The sequence below is a fragment of the Oculina patagonica genome, chromosome 3 (assembly GCF_052425735.1).
Source record: "Oculina patagonica isolate OP01 chromosome 3, crgOcupat, whole genome shotgun sequence".
Classification (NCBI taxonomy): domain Eukaryota; kingdom Metazoa; phylum Cnidaria; class Anthozoa; order Scleractinia; family Oculinidae; genus Oculina; species Oculina patagonica.
The window spans coordinates 18,896,027-18,915,873 of record NC_135760.1 but is presented as its reverse complement, the minus strand read 5'-3'; the positions used below and the strand labels follow the sequence as shown (position 1 = coordinate 18,915,873).

Here is a 19,847-nt window from a genome sequence, read left to right as displayed (position 1 = left end):
ACGATAATAACACTTTTTAATGATATTCTCCAAGGTTGTGTTAAAGAAGGTCAGGTACGAAACATTCTTGAAATTTACATAAGTGCTAGTTACATATATTACATCCATTACAAGTTAAAATGCACGTTTTAACATGTTTATAACAATGGAAAACAAAACAACATAAAAACAAACAAAAAAAAAAACAAAAAACACGAAAAATAATTCAAACAAAATGCTTCCCCGTCTCTGCTCCCCCCTTTGTTCTAGTCATTACACAAATCTATGTTTTGCGGTGTTTTGTGAATTTTTGGGTGGTTTTTGGGGATATTTGGGGGGAGTTAGTTTTTCTTAAAGGAGTAGTAATATTTGGAGAAATGAGAAATATTGAAGATTTAGTGTGATTTTACAATTCGAATTTGAAGTTAAAAATTAGTTTGTGGACACCAAAACAGTCCCCTGACAACCTGGGGTGCTTTCGCGTGGGGTCAACTGTTTGGCGGTGTTATCCCTTCTTAAAACCTCTTAAAATTACACTCAAACTCACGTTCACCCCCGCCTTAATTCGGCGACATCTCTGAGCAGTTGTACTTCCTGCAAGCCTTGTGTAACAGTTTTTTTAATGATGGCTTTTCCTGTCGCAGCCCGACCATACAGACGTCCCTTTTCGCGGCGGGCTCAATTCCGACTCAGGAGACGTCCAGAAAATAGACCTGAAAAATTCCATACTGATGACGTAGCTGTACATTGATGTGCAAAGTGTCTCTGATTGGTTTAAACTTGCGCGCAAAAAATTTAAAATTCTCTGACTTTTGTTTGAAGCTGTTCGAAGTTGGTTAGTACTCCATATCTACAACATATCTTTTTCAAGCCTGTGGTACGACGTGCATATCTTCCTTAGTTGTGGCAAGTTTCTCTTCGTCAGTATGACCTAGCTTCTTTATTATAACCCCTTTCTGTCTGGTTTTACTTCCTTGTGATGCGCGATTTAGGGTCCTTTAATGTATTGTACACTATATATTGGTCTTAGAAATAATAATTTTTCTGTGGTATTATATTTCACTGTATTGCCGTTCTTTTACCGGTAAATTCTCGATCATATTCCGTTGTTTTAAAGGGACCATGTCACGGGGATTCGCAGATTTTTGATCTAAACTGTTCTGAAATTAGTGGTAGGCAACTAAACCCTAAATAAACATTATCTTTGAACATCTAAAGGAATATATAACCTTAATTTGTCGATAGAAATCAAGCTACGGCTATAAATATCGATATTTCGAGGACGCGCGAAAACAATTTGAAAACGTTTGCCTAACTTTTTCAAATTGCAATCCGTTTCCATCCGAGCCATCCGCAGCCAAAGATGCTCGTGAACAGTTCCAGTGCTCTAATATAGCAATTGTTAATTAAAATGGACTATTATTTTTAGGTTACCTGCGACACAAATACATAACTTTTGGCGGCTCGAAAAGCAGTTAAAATCCGTGACATAGTCTCTTTAACAAACGAATCGATGCTTTCTCGAAAGCGTGCATGGTATGATTACTATGATACAAATTGTAAGTGTTGGGTGGCGGAGCCCAATAGCATGCTGTGAATTTGTGGTATAAAATTGACCGGCGCCATCTTGGGTTTCTGTACAGCGGAGATACTGGGAACAAATATTTTTGCGCAGCCTCGCCAGTTTTCATCCATCTTAAATTCAATGTCCATTGCGTGAGCGTTGTTCCTTATTAATACTTCTTAAGCCTAGGCCAAACGAGGATGAGAGTTCAAACTCTCACTCTCTTTTGGCATGTAACTCTAATGCACTCTCATCGACTCTCATGCGCTCTCGTCGACTTTGAACGTGTTCAAATTTTTCATGAGAGTTGATGAGAGTTTTCTCTCGTTTGGCCCGAATTGATGATAGTCGATGAGAGTTGACGAAAACTCTCATGAGAGTCAACTCTCATCAACTCTCATCCTTGTTTGGCCCGGGCTTTAAGTGTCGTTCGCATGCTATGAGATGACTCTGAGTTGTGTGGTACGAGCTGGTCAACCCAGTCAACATCTTGAAATTCCACACCGTGGAACTCCTGGTAATGAGATTTCCGAGTTCGTCATCTCTCTGCTATATCCTGATTCACGTCCCAAGAGCCGCTTGCCCCTCTTGGCCGGCTGAGCCGGTGATTCGATTGGGACAAGCGGCTCTGGGGATGAATGTGTCTGCTACATGTGGATGGTGGTTTGCCCTGATCCAAGCCTTCCGTTTGTTCGGGATGAAATTTCTGTAAGTTGTTCTTGCAGTTTGCCGACCTCTCGAACCAGCTGACCAAGCTTGTCCTCCACATCTTTGAGGTCAGCTGTGATAAAGGAAGACTGGACTTTAACTTGCTTCAAGTCGACTCCACCTGAAAGAGAAGTTTAAACGTGTCTTCCATTGTAATGCTAACTAACGATTTTAGGTTTGACAAACAAACGGAGTTTTGTGTTTTGTGCTCCACCCCCCCCCCCCCCCCCTTCTCCCCACGATCCCTTACGAAACGGTTTTTTGAGAAGAAATGCATGGTTTGACCTATATTGGAAATTCTATCTTGCGGTTATTCATTGAGACTACGATTTTAGCTGACCAATCAGAAACTCTGCAGAATCATGCAGAACATAAAACGTATTTTCTAAGGGAAGATAATCGTATAATGAACGATCACATGTTCTTTTAGTATGGGAATTGCTCGGTTCGCCTAAGGGCTTCAGGCACTCTTTTCATACAAGTAGCTCCAATCTCCAAACAGAGATATAACTGACAATTCTTCTCAGCTTTAGGTGTGTAAGCTATAGTTTCTGCGTTATACCTTCATCGTTTTGCACTTTCTTTGCTTTCCGCAACATCCTGTAAACGACTTCCGCAATGATCCCAAGAAACGCAAGACCCACGAAAACGCCCAGAAGGACCAATAGAGCTTTCCGAGTGGCAGGTGATTCACCAGAGAAGAGGCTGACGGCATCTCTGTCGTGGTTATAAAGCTGCGAGAAAAATAGGGCTGAGAGTTAAGAAGACTTCCCACCTTATAACAGGTATTGTCACACGGTTCCTACCTGTATACCTTCTCTGTCAGTCAGTCAGTCAGTCAGTCCGTCCGTCAGTGTCAGTCAGGCAGGCAGGCAGGCAGGGAGGCGAGGCGGGCAGGCAGTGAGTCCGTCCGTCCGCCAGTGAGTCCGTCCGTCCGTCCGTCCGTCCGTCCGTCCGTCCGTCCGTCTGTCTGTCTGTCTGTCTGTCTGTCTCTTTTCTGCCTGTCCTGCTGTTTGTGTGTGTTTCTGTCTGTCTGTCTGTCTGTCTGTTTGACAGTCCGTCAACGAAACACATTTTGTACATAGAAAAACTAATTATGCAGCGCTTTACAAGATTTCGGACGAATCTTCGCAACCTACGAATATCGCAGGATACCTGTTATGTACGGATGACAGATATCGTTAACATTTTGACCATATATGGGCAGTGCGCGCATCTGTTGAATAATAACAAACAGTGCCATTGTGGCGGCAAAACTAATACACAGGCGTAGAAGAAAGGAATCGCAACAGGTCATGAGAATTAAACAATTGATCGCCTTTAGTGACTGTCTTAATTTTGTTTATGAACTCCCCTAACTAGGGAAACTAACGAAAATGTTGTATGTAGGCACACGTTGGTTACCTGCACTGGCCGTAGATATTTGATGAGCAAATCCTCCATATCCTGATTATCAATCTGTATTTTGAAGCATGAATCCGCGGTCATTAAAGTTCTAGAAAATAATGTGTCGGGCATTGCAATGTAATAAGGAATTTCCACGAGGAAGGCTTTAAACACTTTGAATCTCGTCTCATTCATTGCGTCGAGGAAGAACGCAGCTCTGTATCTGTCCATAAGGATACCGTCTACTTCATCGTTTTTGAGTGCGTTGAACAGGTCGTAAATTGATGAAAAAACTGAAAGTCAAGTGTAATCATTTATTTATCTTACTCCGCAATAGTGATTATAAAGTACTTTTATTAAGTAACATCTTGCTCAAACAACTTCGAGCGCATATGTTGAGCAAGGGTTGGCTTCGGGTTTAGGCGCGGTCCAGAGTTTTAGGGCTCAAGCCTTGCAGTTTGCTCGTGCTTGAATTTAAGCCCGGAACTTCACAAACAAGGCTAGTTTACGGTTATGATTAAGGTTGGAAAATAGCGATTGGTGGTTTGGTTAGCGGTTAGTGTTTATCAGCTTTTGGAAGGGTGTCCCGGGGTGTTCCGGTGTTCTTGGTTTTAGTACATGCCCGTTTACCCGTTTACGTTCGGTTACCCTTAGCTCCCACTGCCGAGTTATGGGTAACCCAACCAGGCTGTTAGAAACCCTGCATATCTCCAATTTAAAGTAACCTTTCACTGGCCTCAGAGCATCTGAGCTTAGCTCCCGGGGGGGGGGGGGGGGTACACCCTATAATGGCCTATACGGGAAGGCTCCGCCCGAAAGGGGTACCTTTTTCAGGCTTCAGGTATATAAAAAGGGTAGGGATTTCACGAGTTTAAGTATATAAAAGGGTATGGAAATCTGTCATTTGGCTATTTAAAAGGGCCTTTACTTAAAAGATTTCAAACAGACGCAATTTATGGCTGTGTTATTCTAATTTGTTAAGCGCTACATAAAAATGACAAGAAAACGTCCTATTTAAAGTCCACGCCATGTCTCTTAGGTATATGAAAGGGGTACCTTTTTTCAGTAAAAGGTATACGAAAGGGGGTACAATTTCTCTCAAAAATGGTATCTAAAAGGGTAAGGGGTTAGAACTTGGGGCGGAGCCTCCCCGTATAAAACGTTTTTGAGTACCCCCCCCCCCCCGGGGGTGCTTAGCTACAAATAATGACAAGAATAAAGAAATGCGTAAATGAAGGAGAGGAGCAAATCCGAGTCAAATACTTACCGCTTACATAAGCTCCTCTTTGATTGGCCTGGTACTCCGCTGATGCATTGCTCAAAACACCAATCTGAAAAATAAACACGACCCGAATAAACAAAGAAGGTCAAGGAGACGCTTTTGTAAAACCATTGAGAATGGAGAGTCTACTTACGTTATAAAGTCAAGGCCGCAGCCCAAGAGCGAACCAAGAACTAGAAAACTACTAGTTCACCTTGAACTTGACTGGTAATTAGGGTATGGGGAGAACAATTCGAATAGGGATAACCTAGAGCAGTTTTCAATTGAGTGTCGTAAAACCAAAACCAAAACCAAAGTAATTACTCTGGCTAATCACAAAAAAACGGCCAATCCAGTGAACCAATCAAAACTCGAAGCAAGTACATGTAGCCGGCACGAAGCGCGGGAAAACGAGCGCGAGCGAGTCACGATTGGTTTTGGTTTTAGTTCTGATTGGCTGAGAAAGTGGCGCGAGATTTTTAAACCAATCACTAAGCGTAGTAATGCAAAACCAAAGCAAACGCAATTTACTTTCGACACTCAAGTGAAAACAACTCTAAGATTGAATTAAATAATTTTGAATTAATGAATTAAAAGTGTGCCAAAAAGTTTCGATCAGTTTTTTACCCTGTTTCCTTCCAGCCCTATAAGATCGTTGGCATTGATTCCCAGGGCACTTGTAGCAGTTGCCGTGAACATTGCTATGACGACCAAACCAGTCAAGATCCATAAGACGCCAAACAAACGACCGAAAATAAACTTGGGGGTCTTGTCTCCGTAGCTGAAATCAAAATATGAAACATGCATTAGTCAATTAACGAAGAAATAAAAGATCTCCAGGTAGACTTCTTCACAGGAAGCCTGCAGTTTAGAATAATAAACACAAGGCAGTAAATTTCTCGAAGGCTAGCAAAGAAGCCTTTGCTTATTTCATCCAGATTACACGGACAACAAGGTACAGAGAAAAAGACGTTCTGATAAATTTCCTTAAGGAGACGTAGATATATAGCGATGAGTAATGGACACGGTTTGCATGGCATGGCCATTGTAGTTAAATGTGATTTATATACTACGATTTTATTTCTAATGGACACTTCGTTTTCGTGTCAAAGATTTATACCTCTTAATTAAATACGAAAGGTAAAATACCAAACAAGAGCTTATGCTCGATGGTTTTAGCTCTGAGTTAATCGAGTAAAAGATCGGATGTACATACATTTAAACCTCGATTTAACGAAGTGCCAATGGACTGGGGAATATATCGAGGGTTCGAATTTGCTGAAAAACAACTAAGGGCCTGTTTATATGGAGGAGAGTTGTCCCTGGTAGGAGGGTTACCCTCCATACCGAGCGACCCCGGGCGAGAGAGCTTTTCATACATTTATTTATAAATAGCCGCGAACCGTTTACATGAGAAATTGCAAAGTTGGCTCGGGGGGCAGGGTGACCCTGGGTGGAGGGTCACTTGCTTTGAATGTAGGGTGACCCTGGGGAGCGAGCCAACTTATTTCCATATAAACAGTTTGGTTATTTTTGCCTCGTCTACCAGGGACAAGCTGGCACATACGGAGCATGCGCAAACGCTAAAATCAGCAAAAACAAAATTGCAGATAAATTTAAATCGAAGGCGGCGGTAAATAAGTCCAAAAAATGGTCTTCGTCGACGATTCAGCGTTCCTGATTTTAGAAAAAACAGTCATAATAGATGTTTCAAAAAAACTCTCGCCAGGCTTTTGAACCGAGAGGGCCAAGTTTTGGCTCGGTCAACAGGGACAACTTTCTCATATAAACGCTCGACAAAAGATGACTCGGGGGAGAGGGTAACCCTCCTACCAGGGACAACTCTCTTCCATATAAACAGGCCCTAAAATGTTCATTATATCGAGGTATAGTTAATAATTGATTTTCACGCTGTTACGTTGCACTTTTACTTATCTGAACGTCTTTTAAAAATAATATTTGTCCTTTAATGTCTAATATCCAAATAAATATGGGACATATGTCTTGAAGTTGTTCTCCTTTTACAGGAGTAAAGTATTTTAATCCTTGTTGGTCTGTTCTACACTCATCTTTTGTCGCGAGTTAACTATAATCAGGAGTCATAATTGATTATGGCTCCTGCTATAATTCGTTATATCGAGGTATATTTTACTTTTGGACTTCCGGATTATGTTCGTTATAACGAGGATTTCGTTATATCGAGGTTCCGTTCCATACACTTTACTGTCATTTTGGTCGGACTTAATAATATCGTTCGTTATACCGAGGACTTCGTTTTATAGAGGTTCGTTAAATCGAAGTTCCACTGTACCAAGTACAGCCATATAAATTTGTTATCAATGTCTCCACATGTAGGGTTGCTTCTCTTACCCAACTGTTGTCATGGTAACAAAAGCCCACCAAAATCCTTCGTACGAGCCTTTGGTGAATGAACGAGGGAATTCCTCTTCATTAAAGTATGTTTCCTGAAAGAAAAAAAGAAACAGGTTGCTTATTGAGTGCTGATATTTTTGCCACTTCCTTAAATACAATGTCACAAAATTTAAACTTGTTCCAAGATGTCCTCTCCAGTACAAAAGAGAAATTTGGGAGTCATCTTAAACCGGTCAAGTACATGAATAAGGTATACTCTTTGCAAAAAAAGTTTTCGTTTGTTAAACAGAAACGGCAGGTTGAAAAGTTTTCGGTTGGAATATTGTTGTAAGAGCGCTTTTCAACTGGGTGTCAAAAGTAATCTTGAATTGCATTGGTTTTGCTTGTCTTGCCTTGTCTTGTCTTGTGATTGGTTTAAAAGGAAACTCGCGCCACTTTCACTTTTAATCAGCAATACTAGTAAAACCAAAACAATCGTTACTCACTCACCCAGGTTTTCTTGCTGGCTAAATGTATTTACTTCGAGTTTTGATTGGTTCACTGGATTGTCTTTGCCCTTTGTGATTGTTCAGAGTAAATACTTTGAGTTTGGTTTTACGACGCAATTAAAAACCGCTCTATGGGGACTAAAATCACGGTCCGACTTACCAGAATCCACACCACCATTCCTGAAATTCCAGCGATTAAGAGTGTAAACACAACAATGGGCCAAGAGTTCTCAAAGAGGCTGTTAAGCTCAAGCTCACTGACTTTGTCATTTACATGTTCAACGTCCATAATGAGCGAATATCCAGGTGATATCATGAATGTTTCAAAAGTCACTGGTTGAGGTTCTGTGCTATCTCGACGTCCTGACAGAGACATCATCAATGGTCTTGATAGCGGGAAGGCAACATCGGTTTTATTTTCCCGTATGGTCGATATAAAACTTTCAGTGGAGTTGAAAATGGTTGGTCTGATGGAATAGCTAAACGATTTGCATTTATGCGTAAAACATCTCTGGATAATTAAAGAGAAATATTCTCCCAATAGACCTTCCACTTGGCCAGAGTGAGATACAGTGATAAATGGAGGAGCATGAAGAACCGAAAGCGAAAGTCCATCTGGAGGACACACAGATTCCGGAGGCTTCTTCATAAAGACGGGCCTCCAAAGTAGTACAGCAGTGATCAGAGCGATCTGTGGTAACGTCATCTTGAGTACAACGTCAGTCCTTATGATGTGATAAACTGCAAAGAAAAGTCCATTACATGTTAAGTTCAGCTTAACCGAATACATGTTAAGTTCAGCTTAACCGAAGCCAGGGTATACTTCATAACTAAGATATAATGGAGAAAATTTATTTAGTAAGCTACCCGAATAGGACAACTTGGATGAGTATTAAAACTCGCCCTCACTTATGCCCAGATAAAATAAAAAGGACACAAAAGGAGGACACCGTGCTGTCCCTCCAATCCAAACTACTGAAAAAGCGTGTTGTTGCTTCCTTTATGAACTACAGTAAAAACCCGGGAGTAAGAACCTAATTTTTCCAGGTTAGCCTAAACAGGTTCTTACACAAATTTAGGCTATTCTGGTTATTAACAGGTTCTTATTTTCTAAAGAGAATTTATATTAATGCTAATAGAACTTTTAGTGGTATTTGGCCTACTTGCATACCAGATTAAAGTGCTTATGTAAAAATGATTAAGCAATAATCATTAAGAATATGACATCATATACATGCACAGTAATGCTTCGTCTAAACTTATTTCCCAATTTGAGGCTAAATAAGGCCTAGTTCAGACATCGTGCTTCTGCCGTGCCAAACTAAATTCAGGAATTAAGTTCGGCAGAAGCACGGCGTCTGAATCAAACTTTTGAATTGAGTTCGGCAAAGCAATTTAGTTCGACACGCCATGCCGTGCTACACGACTCTGGCACGGCAGCGGTTCAAACCTCGTGCTTTTGCCGCACCAAACCAAATTCATAAATTAAATCAATGTATTTTGGCGAGATTACATTCCCGCAAGGAGTTACGAGGAGACCCGAGAATAATTCTCCTTTACGGAGTATCCGCACAACCTCGTCCCCAGGTTCCTCCGTTTTCAGCCGCCATTTTGAAAACGGAGAAGACCCTGGGGACGAGGTTAAGTATGCGCATTGAATGATCGCATTAAATTATATTCTTGCCAGACGGCAAAAAACATGGCGGCCAGCCAAAAAAATACAAATGAAATTTTATCTGCTAAAAAGCACGTCGAGGATGTTTCATTCAACGAAGTAGATGACACTAATGACAGGGAGCAGGGCGAAGAAGAAGCTAGCGGGGTTGAATCTGAAATAAGCAAGTTTTCGGAAACTAGTCGGGCAAAGAAACAAACATTCGCAGTACTTGGAAAAGGAAAAGTTTTTTTTCTGTTGCTTTTCTTTGCGTCTTGCAATGATTTTAAAAGTAGGAGTTTTTGCTGCAATTTGGAGAACGGCACCATTTTTGTTAGATCACCGCTGACTAATTGTTACGTAGCTTCAGTAAATCCTGAATTTGGTACGACTCTGGCACGACGTCTGAATCAGAGTCGTGCTTTTGCCGTGCTACATTCGAACCTAATTGCAATTTAGTTCGGCACGGCAGAAGCACGATGTCTGAACTAGGCCTAAGTTCTTATAAAATTGAGTCTAATTTGCAAATTTTAGCCTAACAGGCTCTTAAATGTTAGGCTCTTACTCGCGGGTTTTTACTGTATGTCGTAAAAAATGGATTGCTTTCTGATCTGCAATCGGCCTTCCGTAAAGGTCACTCAACTGAGTCTGCTCTGATCAAACTTACTGACCAAATACCGTAAAATGCCGGTTATAAGCCCTGGGCTTATACAACTTCATAAGGGGTTTTGGGTGGGCTTATAAGCCGAGGGGCTTATATCCGGGAGGGCTTATAAGCGGAATAAAAAAAAAGCGTTTCGAAACGAGCCACGGGAGTATTGATCAAAATACGTTTTTAAGATAAAAACGCATAATAAAGCAACATTTTGCCCTGTTCAGTATTGTCATCCGGCAGAGGGGGGCTTATATCCAGGGGGGGGGGGGGGCTTATAATCGGATGTATTTTTTTGTTTCCAGGTAGATGGGCCTATAACCGGGGGGGGGGGGGGGGCTTATAACCGGAATTTTACGGTATGGTTCAATTTGGAGGTTACCGGAATTATACTTGTCGAATTTAAAAAGGCTTTTGACGTTGTCAGTCATCAACTTTTGCTAACTAAGTTGCAGCTATACAGAGTGAGTGATTTTTCACTGTCCGTACAGTTTCCGTCACTGATAGCAATTTTGAGTTTATCCGAAATGACATTATTTTAGGGTGCCTTTTTTTGTAGAAATATTCTCTTCTCTATTACGAAGGTTGTTTGGCCGTCATCATATACTACGTCAGGAGTCGTTTATTCAGTCTTGTTTTTAGCAAATAAATATTCTGTGAATAAATAGTAAATGGGTACTGTTTAAAGCAGAGATTTGAGATAAAGTTATTTTAATAATATTTATTTGATAAACTTTCTTGGAAACGGTAAATAAGATAATCAACATTTGACACTTCCGCCATCTAGTTTTTATAAAGAGTAGTTCAGCAGTTGCATGCAGCGTTTGTGTTGTGTTGTGTTCAATAAAAAGGCATATCTTTGGTAGCTAACGTAGCTGACGGTTTGTTTGGGTTAATGTTAACGCGCGCGACACAACAAAACCGTCAGGAATCATGAATCTCGAAGGTCAAATGATTCCGCTTCCACCCCCGAAGCTACGTAGGCTATATTTTTGCTCTAATTTCACTTTGTTACTATTTTATCCTGTCTAAAAATTCTTCGTTTTAAAATTCTGGCTATATCCTGTGTTTTTTATTCGCCTCGCTGTGTTATCATCTGGATCGACCAGTTAATACGTTTGCCAATTTCAATTTGAGTCAGTTCAAATAGTAATTATGCGCAGGTGAAAACTGGAAACACTAAAGTACAAAACCTACCTATAAATTTATGGATTTGACGCACTGAATTGTTATGGAAAACTGTGAGCTGTTCGATTAGATAACGCAGCTTACCTAAATTGATAACTATAGTAAGGGAAATTTTTACAGGAACTCCATTCTGGGTGTTTGCCTAATAATGCATGAATTGTTTGTTTCTATATATATAGGTATTAAAACCGTATACAAATCTCTTCTTTTTCTCATGCTGAGACCCACGGGGATATGATCAATTCTATATTTTTGTTAGCTTATAGCTGTGGAAACCCGATGAAGCGAGCGCTAGCATACTATAAGTCATACGGCCCCAAAATTTTAGTAGTTAGATGTTCGCTCAACGCGAGATAAAGTTTAATTAATTGTTTTTACTGGAGAAGGTTAATTTTTCACTCAATGACAGAATCGAAAGACGAAGGAATTTTTTTTTACACACACCTGCACTTAATTTTTTTCTTCTAAAGGAAACGTGGTATAAATAAGCATTTTAAAATGGGCCCTGAAGCAATGTTAGTGTTTTGATAATTAAAACATGCACAACCATGGCCGTAACTAGCAAGAGGCAAGACGAAAGTCCAAATTTTAACAAAAAATTAAAAACAAAATATGTTTTAAAGTAAGCACTTGTACATACATATATATACATGTATATAGTGTAACCCTGCTCCAGACTGAGGTAACACACCAGCCTAGCAGTGGACAGCTGTTTCGTCCTCTTTGGGACTTGTTTTGTTGGGAAGTAATCCCCAGTTGAACAAGATTGATTTTTCTTAAGAAATACAGTACCTAATGAAAAAATGTCTCTGAAAGAGGTTCGTAGCTTGTAGATTTCAAAATATTTTGAAGGGCATGCCCCCAGAACCCACTAGCAAGAACTTGCCTCGTCTCATGGCAAAGGTCTGGTTACAGCCCTGACAACTTGCAGTGACTTTCTCGTTTTCGATCCACCCACGTTTATATATTAAAGCAAAGATTACTTGCAGCAAAATTGTCTTATGCATGCATCTTCAAGATAATTCCATACGATTAAATATTGAAATCGTCCGTCAAATAACTTTAAACACTGCAAACGCGCGATTTATCCCGAAACTGCAAATTAAACGATTTGCCTTTTTGACTTAGCATTCGCTAAAACATGAAAATGTGTTATAAAAAAGCTTAACCTTGACTGAAAATCTTTTACAATAAAAACGTAACTTTTTTTACAACAGTCTTCAATAGCTGCCATTTTCTGTTTGAATTTTAACTTACCTTAACGGCTTGCTTTCCCTGTTTTCGGCAGGCAGTAGTTTGCAATCTCTCGATTTGTATGTTAGCAACTGGTTTATCCTGTTTTCCGCGATGAATAATACTGGTGCAAAGTTTTTCTGACTGAAGCAACTGTTGAAAAAATAGCAAGACCCTATGATCTTGGCCTTAGATCTTGTAGTTCATAGCAGCACATAACAAACAACAAACAAAGTGTTTGTCGATTTTGTTCCAGAACATCTCTCATCGACCATTCATATAGTTGATGCTCCGTTGCCTTGGTTCAATTTTGGTTCAAAGTGGCAATGATGAGATACCGTAGATCTGTTGAAATATTGCGAGAATAATATTCGCCATATGTTTAATTTAAGCGAATATTTAACGAACTCGAGAAATAAACGAAAGAATTTTAACCCTTGCGAAAATAAAAAGCAGCAGGATTTTTTCGACGTTCCACTGTCATTGGCCCGTGTACTGTCAATAATCCATTCTCAACGCAAGGCTTCGCAAAATTAACAGCAAAATCTATAGCAAGCAGCTGCCACCTGATGAGGCTTTAACAGAATATTGAATATTAAAGAGCAGAGAATATCATGAAAAGGTTAAAAAAATGTCAAATCATTTCATAAATTAATTTTCCCCCGCCTTATTCGCCAGAAATTTCGTTCCCAAATGTCAACAACATTTGCAACTCTATCAATGGTCTGTCCACCTATTGAAAACATTTTTAACCAGAATTAAATTGGTTTTTTGAGCAAGATTAACCTGTGATGCGAGGGAGTATATAAGTTTATCTATAGATTCTGTTGACCTTCGTGAGTTCTGTGAAAGGAAAATATTTATAAGTTCAATAAAATAAAGGCTAATCTGACAAAATGCATTTTAATTTCATGACTGAAATTCAGAAAATGAAAAGCAGACAAGATGTTCGAAGAAAAGCTATATTTCGGTCTATTACAGAGCCATCGTCAGGCGTATAATGCGCATGCAGTGCAAAAAATTATTAAATTATAGAGCGCAGGAGGTGTAACATTATTTGAATAAAAATAGTTCACGGCTCGTTTTCAATCCAGTGTTAATGATTGGCCTTCTTTTCTTTATGTGATAAGTAAAAACCCGCGAGAAAAACATACCGTAGTTAAATGTGTCCTCTTTGAATATCAATATGTTCCAGTTCTTGTCAGTGTCAAGAATAGAAGTGTTGTTTCGCACAGTTTTAAGATAGAAATTATTGAGCCAGGGTGATCAGAAAGAAAAAGATTGAATAAACTCTTTTAAAATATGCTGTTGATTTTGGCATTTCTGTAGGTGTGAAACTGCCCTTCATTGGAAAGAAAGGTGAACAGTTAACCAAGTCCTGCATTCACAAACTGCGCAAATGTATTAACACCAACAACGTTGTTTTTCGTGTTAATTGTAAGACCACTAAACTTTCTTTTTTATCCAGCACCAAGGACAGAACACCTCTCCTTAATAACTGTAATAGACCGATGGTTCTGTAATAGACCAAAATATAGCGTTTTTTTCGAACATCTTGTCTGCTTTACATTTTCTGTAATAGACCGATGGTTCTGAAATAGACCAAAATAACGCGTTTTTTTCGAACATCTTTTCATTTTCTGATTTCAGTCATGAAAACGCATTTTTTCGGATAAGCCTTTATTTTATTCCACTTTCCTAAGCAAGACCAGGCATAACTATTTTAGAAAATTGGTTTCATTGAAGCATGAGAGTCCAGATCGTACTACAAACGTCGAACCAAATGCCATGCTCCTTAATTCATGATATGACAAATTCCTTTAGGATGATCCGGATCAGGACTGAATAATCATGGTGTATTAGACTGTCCACAGCTTCTCGATTTTTCAACGCAAAAAAGCAAACGGCGTCCAGTTCTTTCGCCGTTCTCACCGCGCGCTCATCGATCGAAAAAACACGAAAAAATAGAGGGCTGTGGACAGTCTAATGGTGCATCAAAGGAACCAATAAATCCACCCTGGTAAAAATTCATCGGCTCCTCTATGCATCATGATCCGACTGATCTTGCATCATTGATCCCATTCCAGATCATCCCAAAGGAACGCACCCTAAGGGCGCTTTCACCGCGGTCAAACGTCTCAGGCAGCTTTTCTTTCCATTTCGGCGTTTTCTGTTCGTATTGTAGTGTTAGTACGAGCAAGGATAGATAAAAATACTTGCCGAGTGAAAGCATAATCCCATTACCTCAGGTAAACGAGTGTTTTTACTTTTTAAATATTTCGCATCCGAACCAAAGGTGCTCTGACAAATGGCGCCGACAAGTATCTACAAGTTCGCATATCGCTATTTTCAAACACGTAGAACTTTTTTAGTAAAGCTCCAAAAAACTTAGTAAACCCTTAGGATACCGGTTATGTATCGAACTTTGAACTGAAAAAATTAAAACCTTATCTTTGCAGTACTTTTCTTATTTTTTGCATATTTCTGTCGTTTGACCGCGGTGGAAAGGGCGCTTTCCTAACCCTTTCTGACCCTAAGGTCAGAACTGGCCGGCCAGTTCGGTGGTTTGAATGTCAGTGAAATGGAGCTTTTCTGCGAGATTTTCCCACAAATCCGCCATAACAATCTATAATATTTATGCGTTGACTGATTTGACAGGCCAAATCTCACTAACAACGGAATTCTGATCTTGAATATCCTGGTTTGGCCGGCTAGCTCTGACAAATTGAAAGCGCCTTTAGTATAAGCAAAAGGTATGTATGCAGATATGATGAGGGGTATACAGAAAGACCTCTGTTAATTAAACGAGCACCTTCGAGAAATGGGCACAGGGCCGCCTGAGGTTTGACAGAAATCAACACAGATAAGGAGTGGTGGAAAACTATTTTATTCCAGTATAAGTATGGACACTTACACAGGCTCTAGATGAAACCACTGAACGCTAAATAAAGTAAGCGAGGGACCGATGTGAACTGAGTCAATAGAAAACAGAAGCAAAAGTATGTCCTTAATTACAAAATTGCCTAGGAACTAGTAAGCGATTGGTTACAATAAAGTATGGTGTACTGCCAATGTGTTTATATACACTATTAAATTTTGCTTGCTTTAACTATATTCTTGTTGACCGGTTAATGGAGTGTAAAGACAATGTGTAATCGCTAGTTTGCACGGCAGAAAAGGTACCCGCGTCTGCTGAATAGTAAAAGGTGTAAAATAGAAAAAAATAGGTCACCAAGGGTGACATGAGTCTAATGCCGTATGGCATAGTGATACAGATTGCGCGGTTTTCGTAAGCCGGTTAAAATTGGTTAGAGGTTTGTGTTCGGGAGTTTAATTTAAAATGCTTATAGCAAGCTAGGGGCATCGTGGATGATTATGGATGAAAACGAAACAGTCATAAATGTTATATGCTTCACAAAATTTAAAGTATGAACAGGAGTTGATGTTACTTCTTCCGTAATGTCCGTAAAAGCAGAAACGATTAAACATTTGGACAAGATTGCGTGACGATTTACAAAAAGCATGTTCATTACAACAAGGGTTGAAGAACTTCACATCGTTTTCTTTCAGATTTTTCACTATTTTGATGATGACTCTTGAAACAGATTTTGCAATAAAAGCACTTGAAATAGTGACTGTTACTCCATTGTACTGTAAGCACTTAGTGACAGATTTTCCTAAAAACGGGTGTAAATGCTCACGTCAATATAATGATGACCTTTTGAACGCTGGAAACTAGGCAATTATTATCGAGCTACCATACACAGGAGCGAAGACTGTTTATCATGATGTACAAATTTCGCGAATCATCACTTTCATATCAATGTAACCATTTTATGATTTTTCTAGCTGTAAGAAGAACTTAAGATCTCTGAGAGTCGTAAAAGCATGAAATTCGATTTCAGTGTATGGCCGGGACAGTGTAATACTGCAAAGCGGCCAAACAAACGCATTTTGATTTAGTCGCGTAACTTGATTTACCAGTTATCCATGTACATCTTTTATTTTTGAAGGTTTTTGTTTGCACTGTAAAGAAAAAATTGGTCAAAATTCGAATGACTTAAATACAAAATACGAGGTAAAGTTTTCTATTTTTTAAAACAAAATAAATATTTGGTCGCATTGTGTAAATAAACGCGAGTCGCCGTCGAAATATTTTTTCTCAAAGACGTCTTGCTTTTTAAGCAAGACGAAAACACAAGTGCTTAACTGAACTGAAAACGAAGATTTATTTTCACAAAAAGCTTACAAATGTCTTAACTGGAAAATTATTTCGTCCTGTTCAAGTGTTGAATAATCGTGACTTTTTTAATTATGCGTGGGAACACGTGTCGCTGATTGGCTGTTTTTAATTGAAACTAATCGTGCGTGTCCGTACGGAGTCCGTTCTTGCAGCTGATCATTGTTTTCTACATTACAGCGAACGATTATCGATCCCGAACCATTCCCTTGGGATTGCTAACAGCTTTTTTCATATAACAAAGAGTCTAATGCGCATGCGCAAAGCGCACGCAAGCATTAGACTCAAAAATTGTTTTCAGTATTGTAGTTACAATATCTCCTGGAATCTGACAACTGGTGCCCAATAGATGATGGCCGCTTAGTTAACTCTTATTAAAGACAAGACTAAACGAATGGCGTCTGGGTGAGGGAGTGGACTCTTGTTTTGTGGCAAACAATTTGCAACGTGCGTGTAAGTTTTATACCAATCGGTGGAGGTTCGAAGTCTTCGGCAAAATAGACATATAAGTGACATTTTGGTGTTTTGAGTACAAATTATGTTCATTTTTGCAATAAAATGCCACCATGGCTTTCAATTAAATACCACATGAAAAATGTCTCTGGAAGAGATTCGTCGCTTCTAGATTTCAAAATATTTTGGACGGCATGCCTCAGTCCAGAACTCACTAGCAAGAACTTGCCTCGTCTATGGCAAAGGTCTGGTTACGGCCCTGACAACTTGCAGTGACTTTCTCGTTTTCGATCCACCCACGTTTATATATTAAAGCAAAGATTACTTGCAGCAAAATTGTCTTATGCATGCATCTTCAAGATAATTCCATACAATTAAATATTGAAATCGTCCGTCAAATAACTTTAAACACTGCAAACGATTTATCCCGAAACTGCAAATTAAACGATTTGCCTTTTTGACTTAGTATTCGCTAAAACATGAAAATGTGATATAAAAAAGCTTAACCTTGACTGAAAATCTTTTACAATAAAAACGCAACTTTTTTTACAACAGTCTTCTTCAATAGCTGCCATTTTCTGTTTGAATTTAAACTTACCTTAACGGCTTGCTTTCCCTGTTTTCGGCAGGCAGTAGTTTGTAATCTCTCGATTTGTATGTTAGCAACTGGTTTATCCTGTTTTCCGCGATGAATGATACTGGTGCAAAGTTCTTCTGACTGAAGCAACTGTTGAAAAAATAGCAAGACCCTATGATCTTGGCCTTAGATCTTGTAGTTCATAGCAGCACATAACAAACAACAAACAAAGTGTTTGTCGATTTTGTTCCAGAACATCTCTCATCGACCATTCATATAGTTGATGCTCCGTTGCCTTGGTTCAATTTTGGTTCAAAGTGGCAATGATGAGATACCGTAGATCTGTTGAAATATTGCGAGAATAATATTCGCCATATGTTTAATTTTAAGCGAATATTTAACGAACTCGAGAAATAAACTAAAGAATTTTAACCCTTGCGAAAATAAAAAGCAGCAGGATTTTTTCGACGTTCCACTGTCATTGGCCCGTGTACTGTCAATAATCCATTCTCAACGCAAGGCTTCGCAAAATTAACAGCAAAATCTATAGCAAGCAGCTGCCACCTGATGAGGCTTTAACAGAATATTGAATATTAAAGAGCAGAGAATATCATGAAAAGGTTAAAAAAATGTCAAATCATTTCATAAATTATTCACGGTAAGTTAGAATAGAGACAATGCCCCTAATTTTCCCCCCCCTTATTCGCCAGAAATTTCGTTCCCAAATGTCAACAACATTTGCAACTCTATTGCAATGCAATGGTCTGTCCACCTATTGAAAACATTTTTAACCAGAATTAAATTGGTTTTTTGAGCAAGATTAACCTGTGATGCGAGGGAGTATATAAGTTTATCTATAGATTCTGTTGACCTTCGTGAGTTCTGTGAAAGGAAAATATTTATAAGTTCAATAAAATAAAGGCTAATCTGACAAAATGCATTTTAATTTCATGACTGAAATTCAGAAAATGAAAAACAGACAAGATGTTCGAAGAAAAGCTATATTTCGGTCTATTACAGAGCCATCGTCAGGCGTATAATGCGCATACAGTGCAAAAAATTATTAAATTACAGAGCGCAGGAGGTGTAACATTATTTGAATAAAAATAGTTCACGGCTCGTTTTCAATCCAGTGTTAATGATTGGCCTTCTTTTCTTTATGTGATAAGTAAAAACCCGCGAGTAAAAACCTTATTTTGCCAGGGGGTAACCGGTTGTTTCGCCTACGAGTTGTTTCTCTAACGACCAGTTCGCTAACGAGTTAGGTCGATTCGCCTACGTCTGAAGTCGTTTCGCTAACGTATTATGAAGTTTCATTTTTAAGTCTAATGCTTGCGTGCGCTTTGCGCATGCGCATTAGACTCTTTGTTATATGAAAAAAGCTGTTAGCAATCCCAAGGGAATGGTTCGGGATCGATAATCGTTCGCTGTAATGTAGAAAACAATGATCAGCTGCAAGAACGGACTCCGTACGGACACGCACGATTAGTTTCAATTAAAAACAGCCAATCAGCGACACGTGTTCCCACGCATAATTAAAAAAGTCACGATTATTCAACACTTGAACAGGACGAAATAATTTTCCAGTTAAGACATTTGTAAGCTTTTTGTGAAAATAAATCTTCGTTTTCAGTTCAGTTAAGCACTTGTGTTTTCGTCTTGCTTAAAAAGCAAGACGTCTTTGAGAAAAAATATTTCGACGGCGACTCGCGTTTATTTACACAATGCGACCAAATATTTATTTTGTTTTAAAAAATAGAAAACTTTACCTCGTATTTTGTATTTAAGTCATTCGAATTTTGACCAATTTTTTCTTTACAGTGCAAACAAAAACCTTCAAAAATAAAAGATGTACATGGATAACTGGTAAATCAAGTTACGCGACTAAATCAAAATGCGTTTGTTTGGCCGCTTTGCAGTATTACACTGTCCCGGCCATACACTGAAATCGAATTTCATGCTTTTACGACTCTCAGAGATCTTAAGTTCTTCTTACAGCTAGAAAAATCATAAAATGGTTACATTGATATGAAAGTGATGATTCGCGAAATTTGTACATCATGATAAACAGTCTTCGCTCCTGTGTATGGT

General features: G+C 39.1%; 1 protein-coding gene across 1 annotated transcript; it reads right to left on the bottom strand.

The window, feature by feature from the left end:
* Positions 1-89: 89 nt before the first annotated feature.
* On the bottom strand, positions 90-12,918 carry LOC144645344 (uncharacterized). The gene is made up of 8 exons (XM_078504892.1): positions 12,511-12,918; positions 7,920-8,500; positions 7,269-7,363; positions 5,526-5,679; positions 4,905-4,968; positions 3,656-3,930; positions 2,814-2,985; positions 90-2,372 (listed from the first exon to the last, which is right to left on the bottom strand). Exons 2-8 carry the CDS (start codon positions 8,463-8,465, stop codon positions 2,191-2,193), a joined length of 1,488 nt encoding a protein of 495 aa, XP_078361018.1. The 5' UTR covers positions 8,466-8,500; positions 12,511-12,918; the 3' UTR covers positions 90-2,190.
* Positions 12,919-19,847: the final 6,929 nt, after the last annotated feature.

Bases quoted from the DNA above. Each gene is read 5' to 3' on its own strand.
- LOC144645344 (XM_078504892.1), bottom strand. From the start codon at position 8,465: ATGACGTTACCACAGATCGCTCTGATCACTGCTGTACTACTTTGGAGG. The intron at 7,364-7,919 runs GTAAGTCGGACC...TTTTTCTTTCAG, and splicing joins GAATGGTGGTGTGGATTCTG to GAAACATACTTTAATGAAGA. The intron at 4,969-5,525 runs GTAAAAAACTGA...TTTATTTTTCAG, and splicing joins TAGGGCTGGAAGGAAACAGG to ATTGGTGTTTTGAGCAATGC.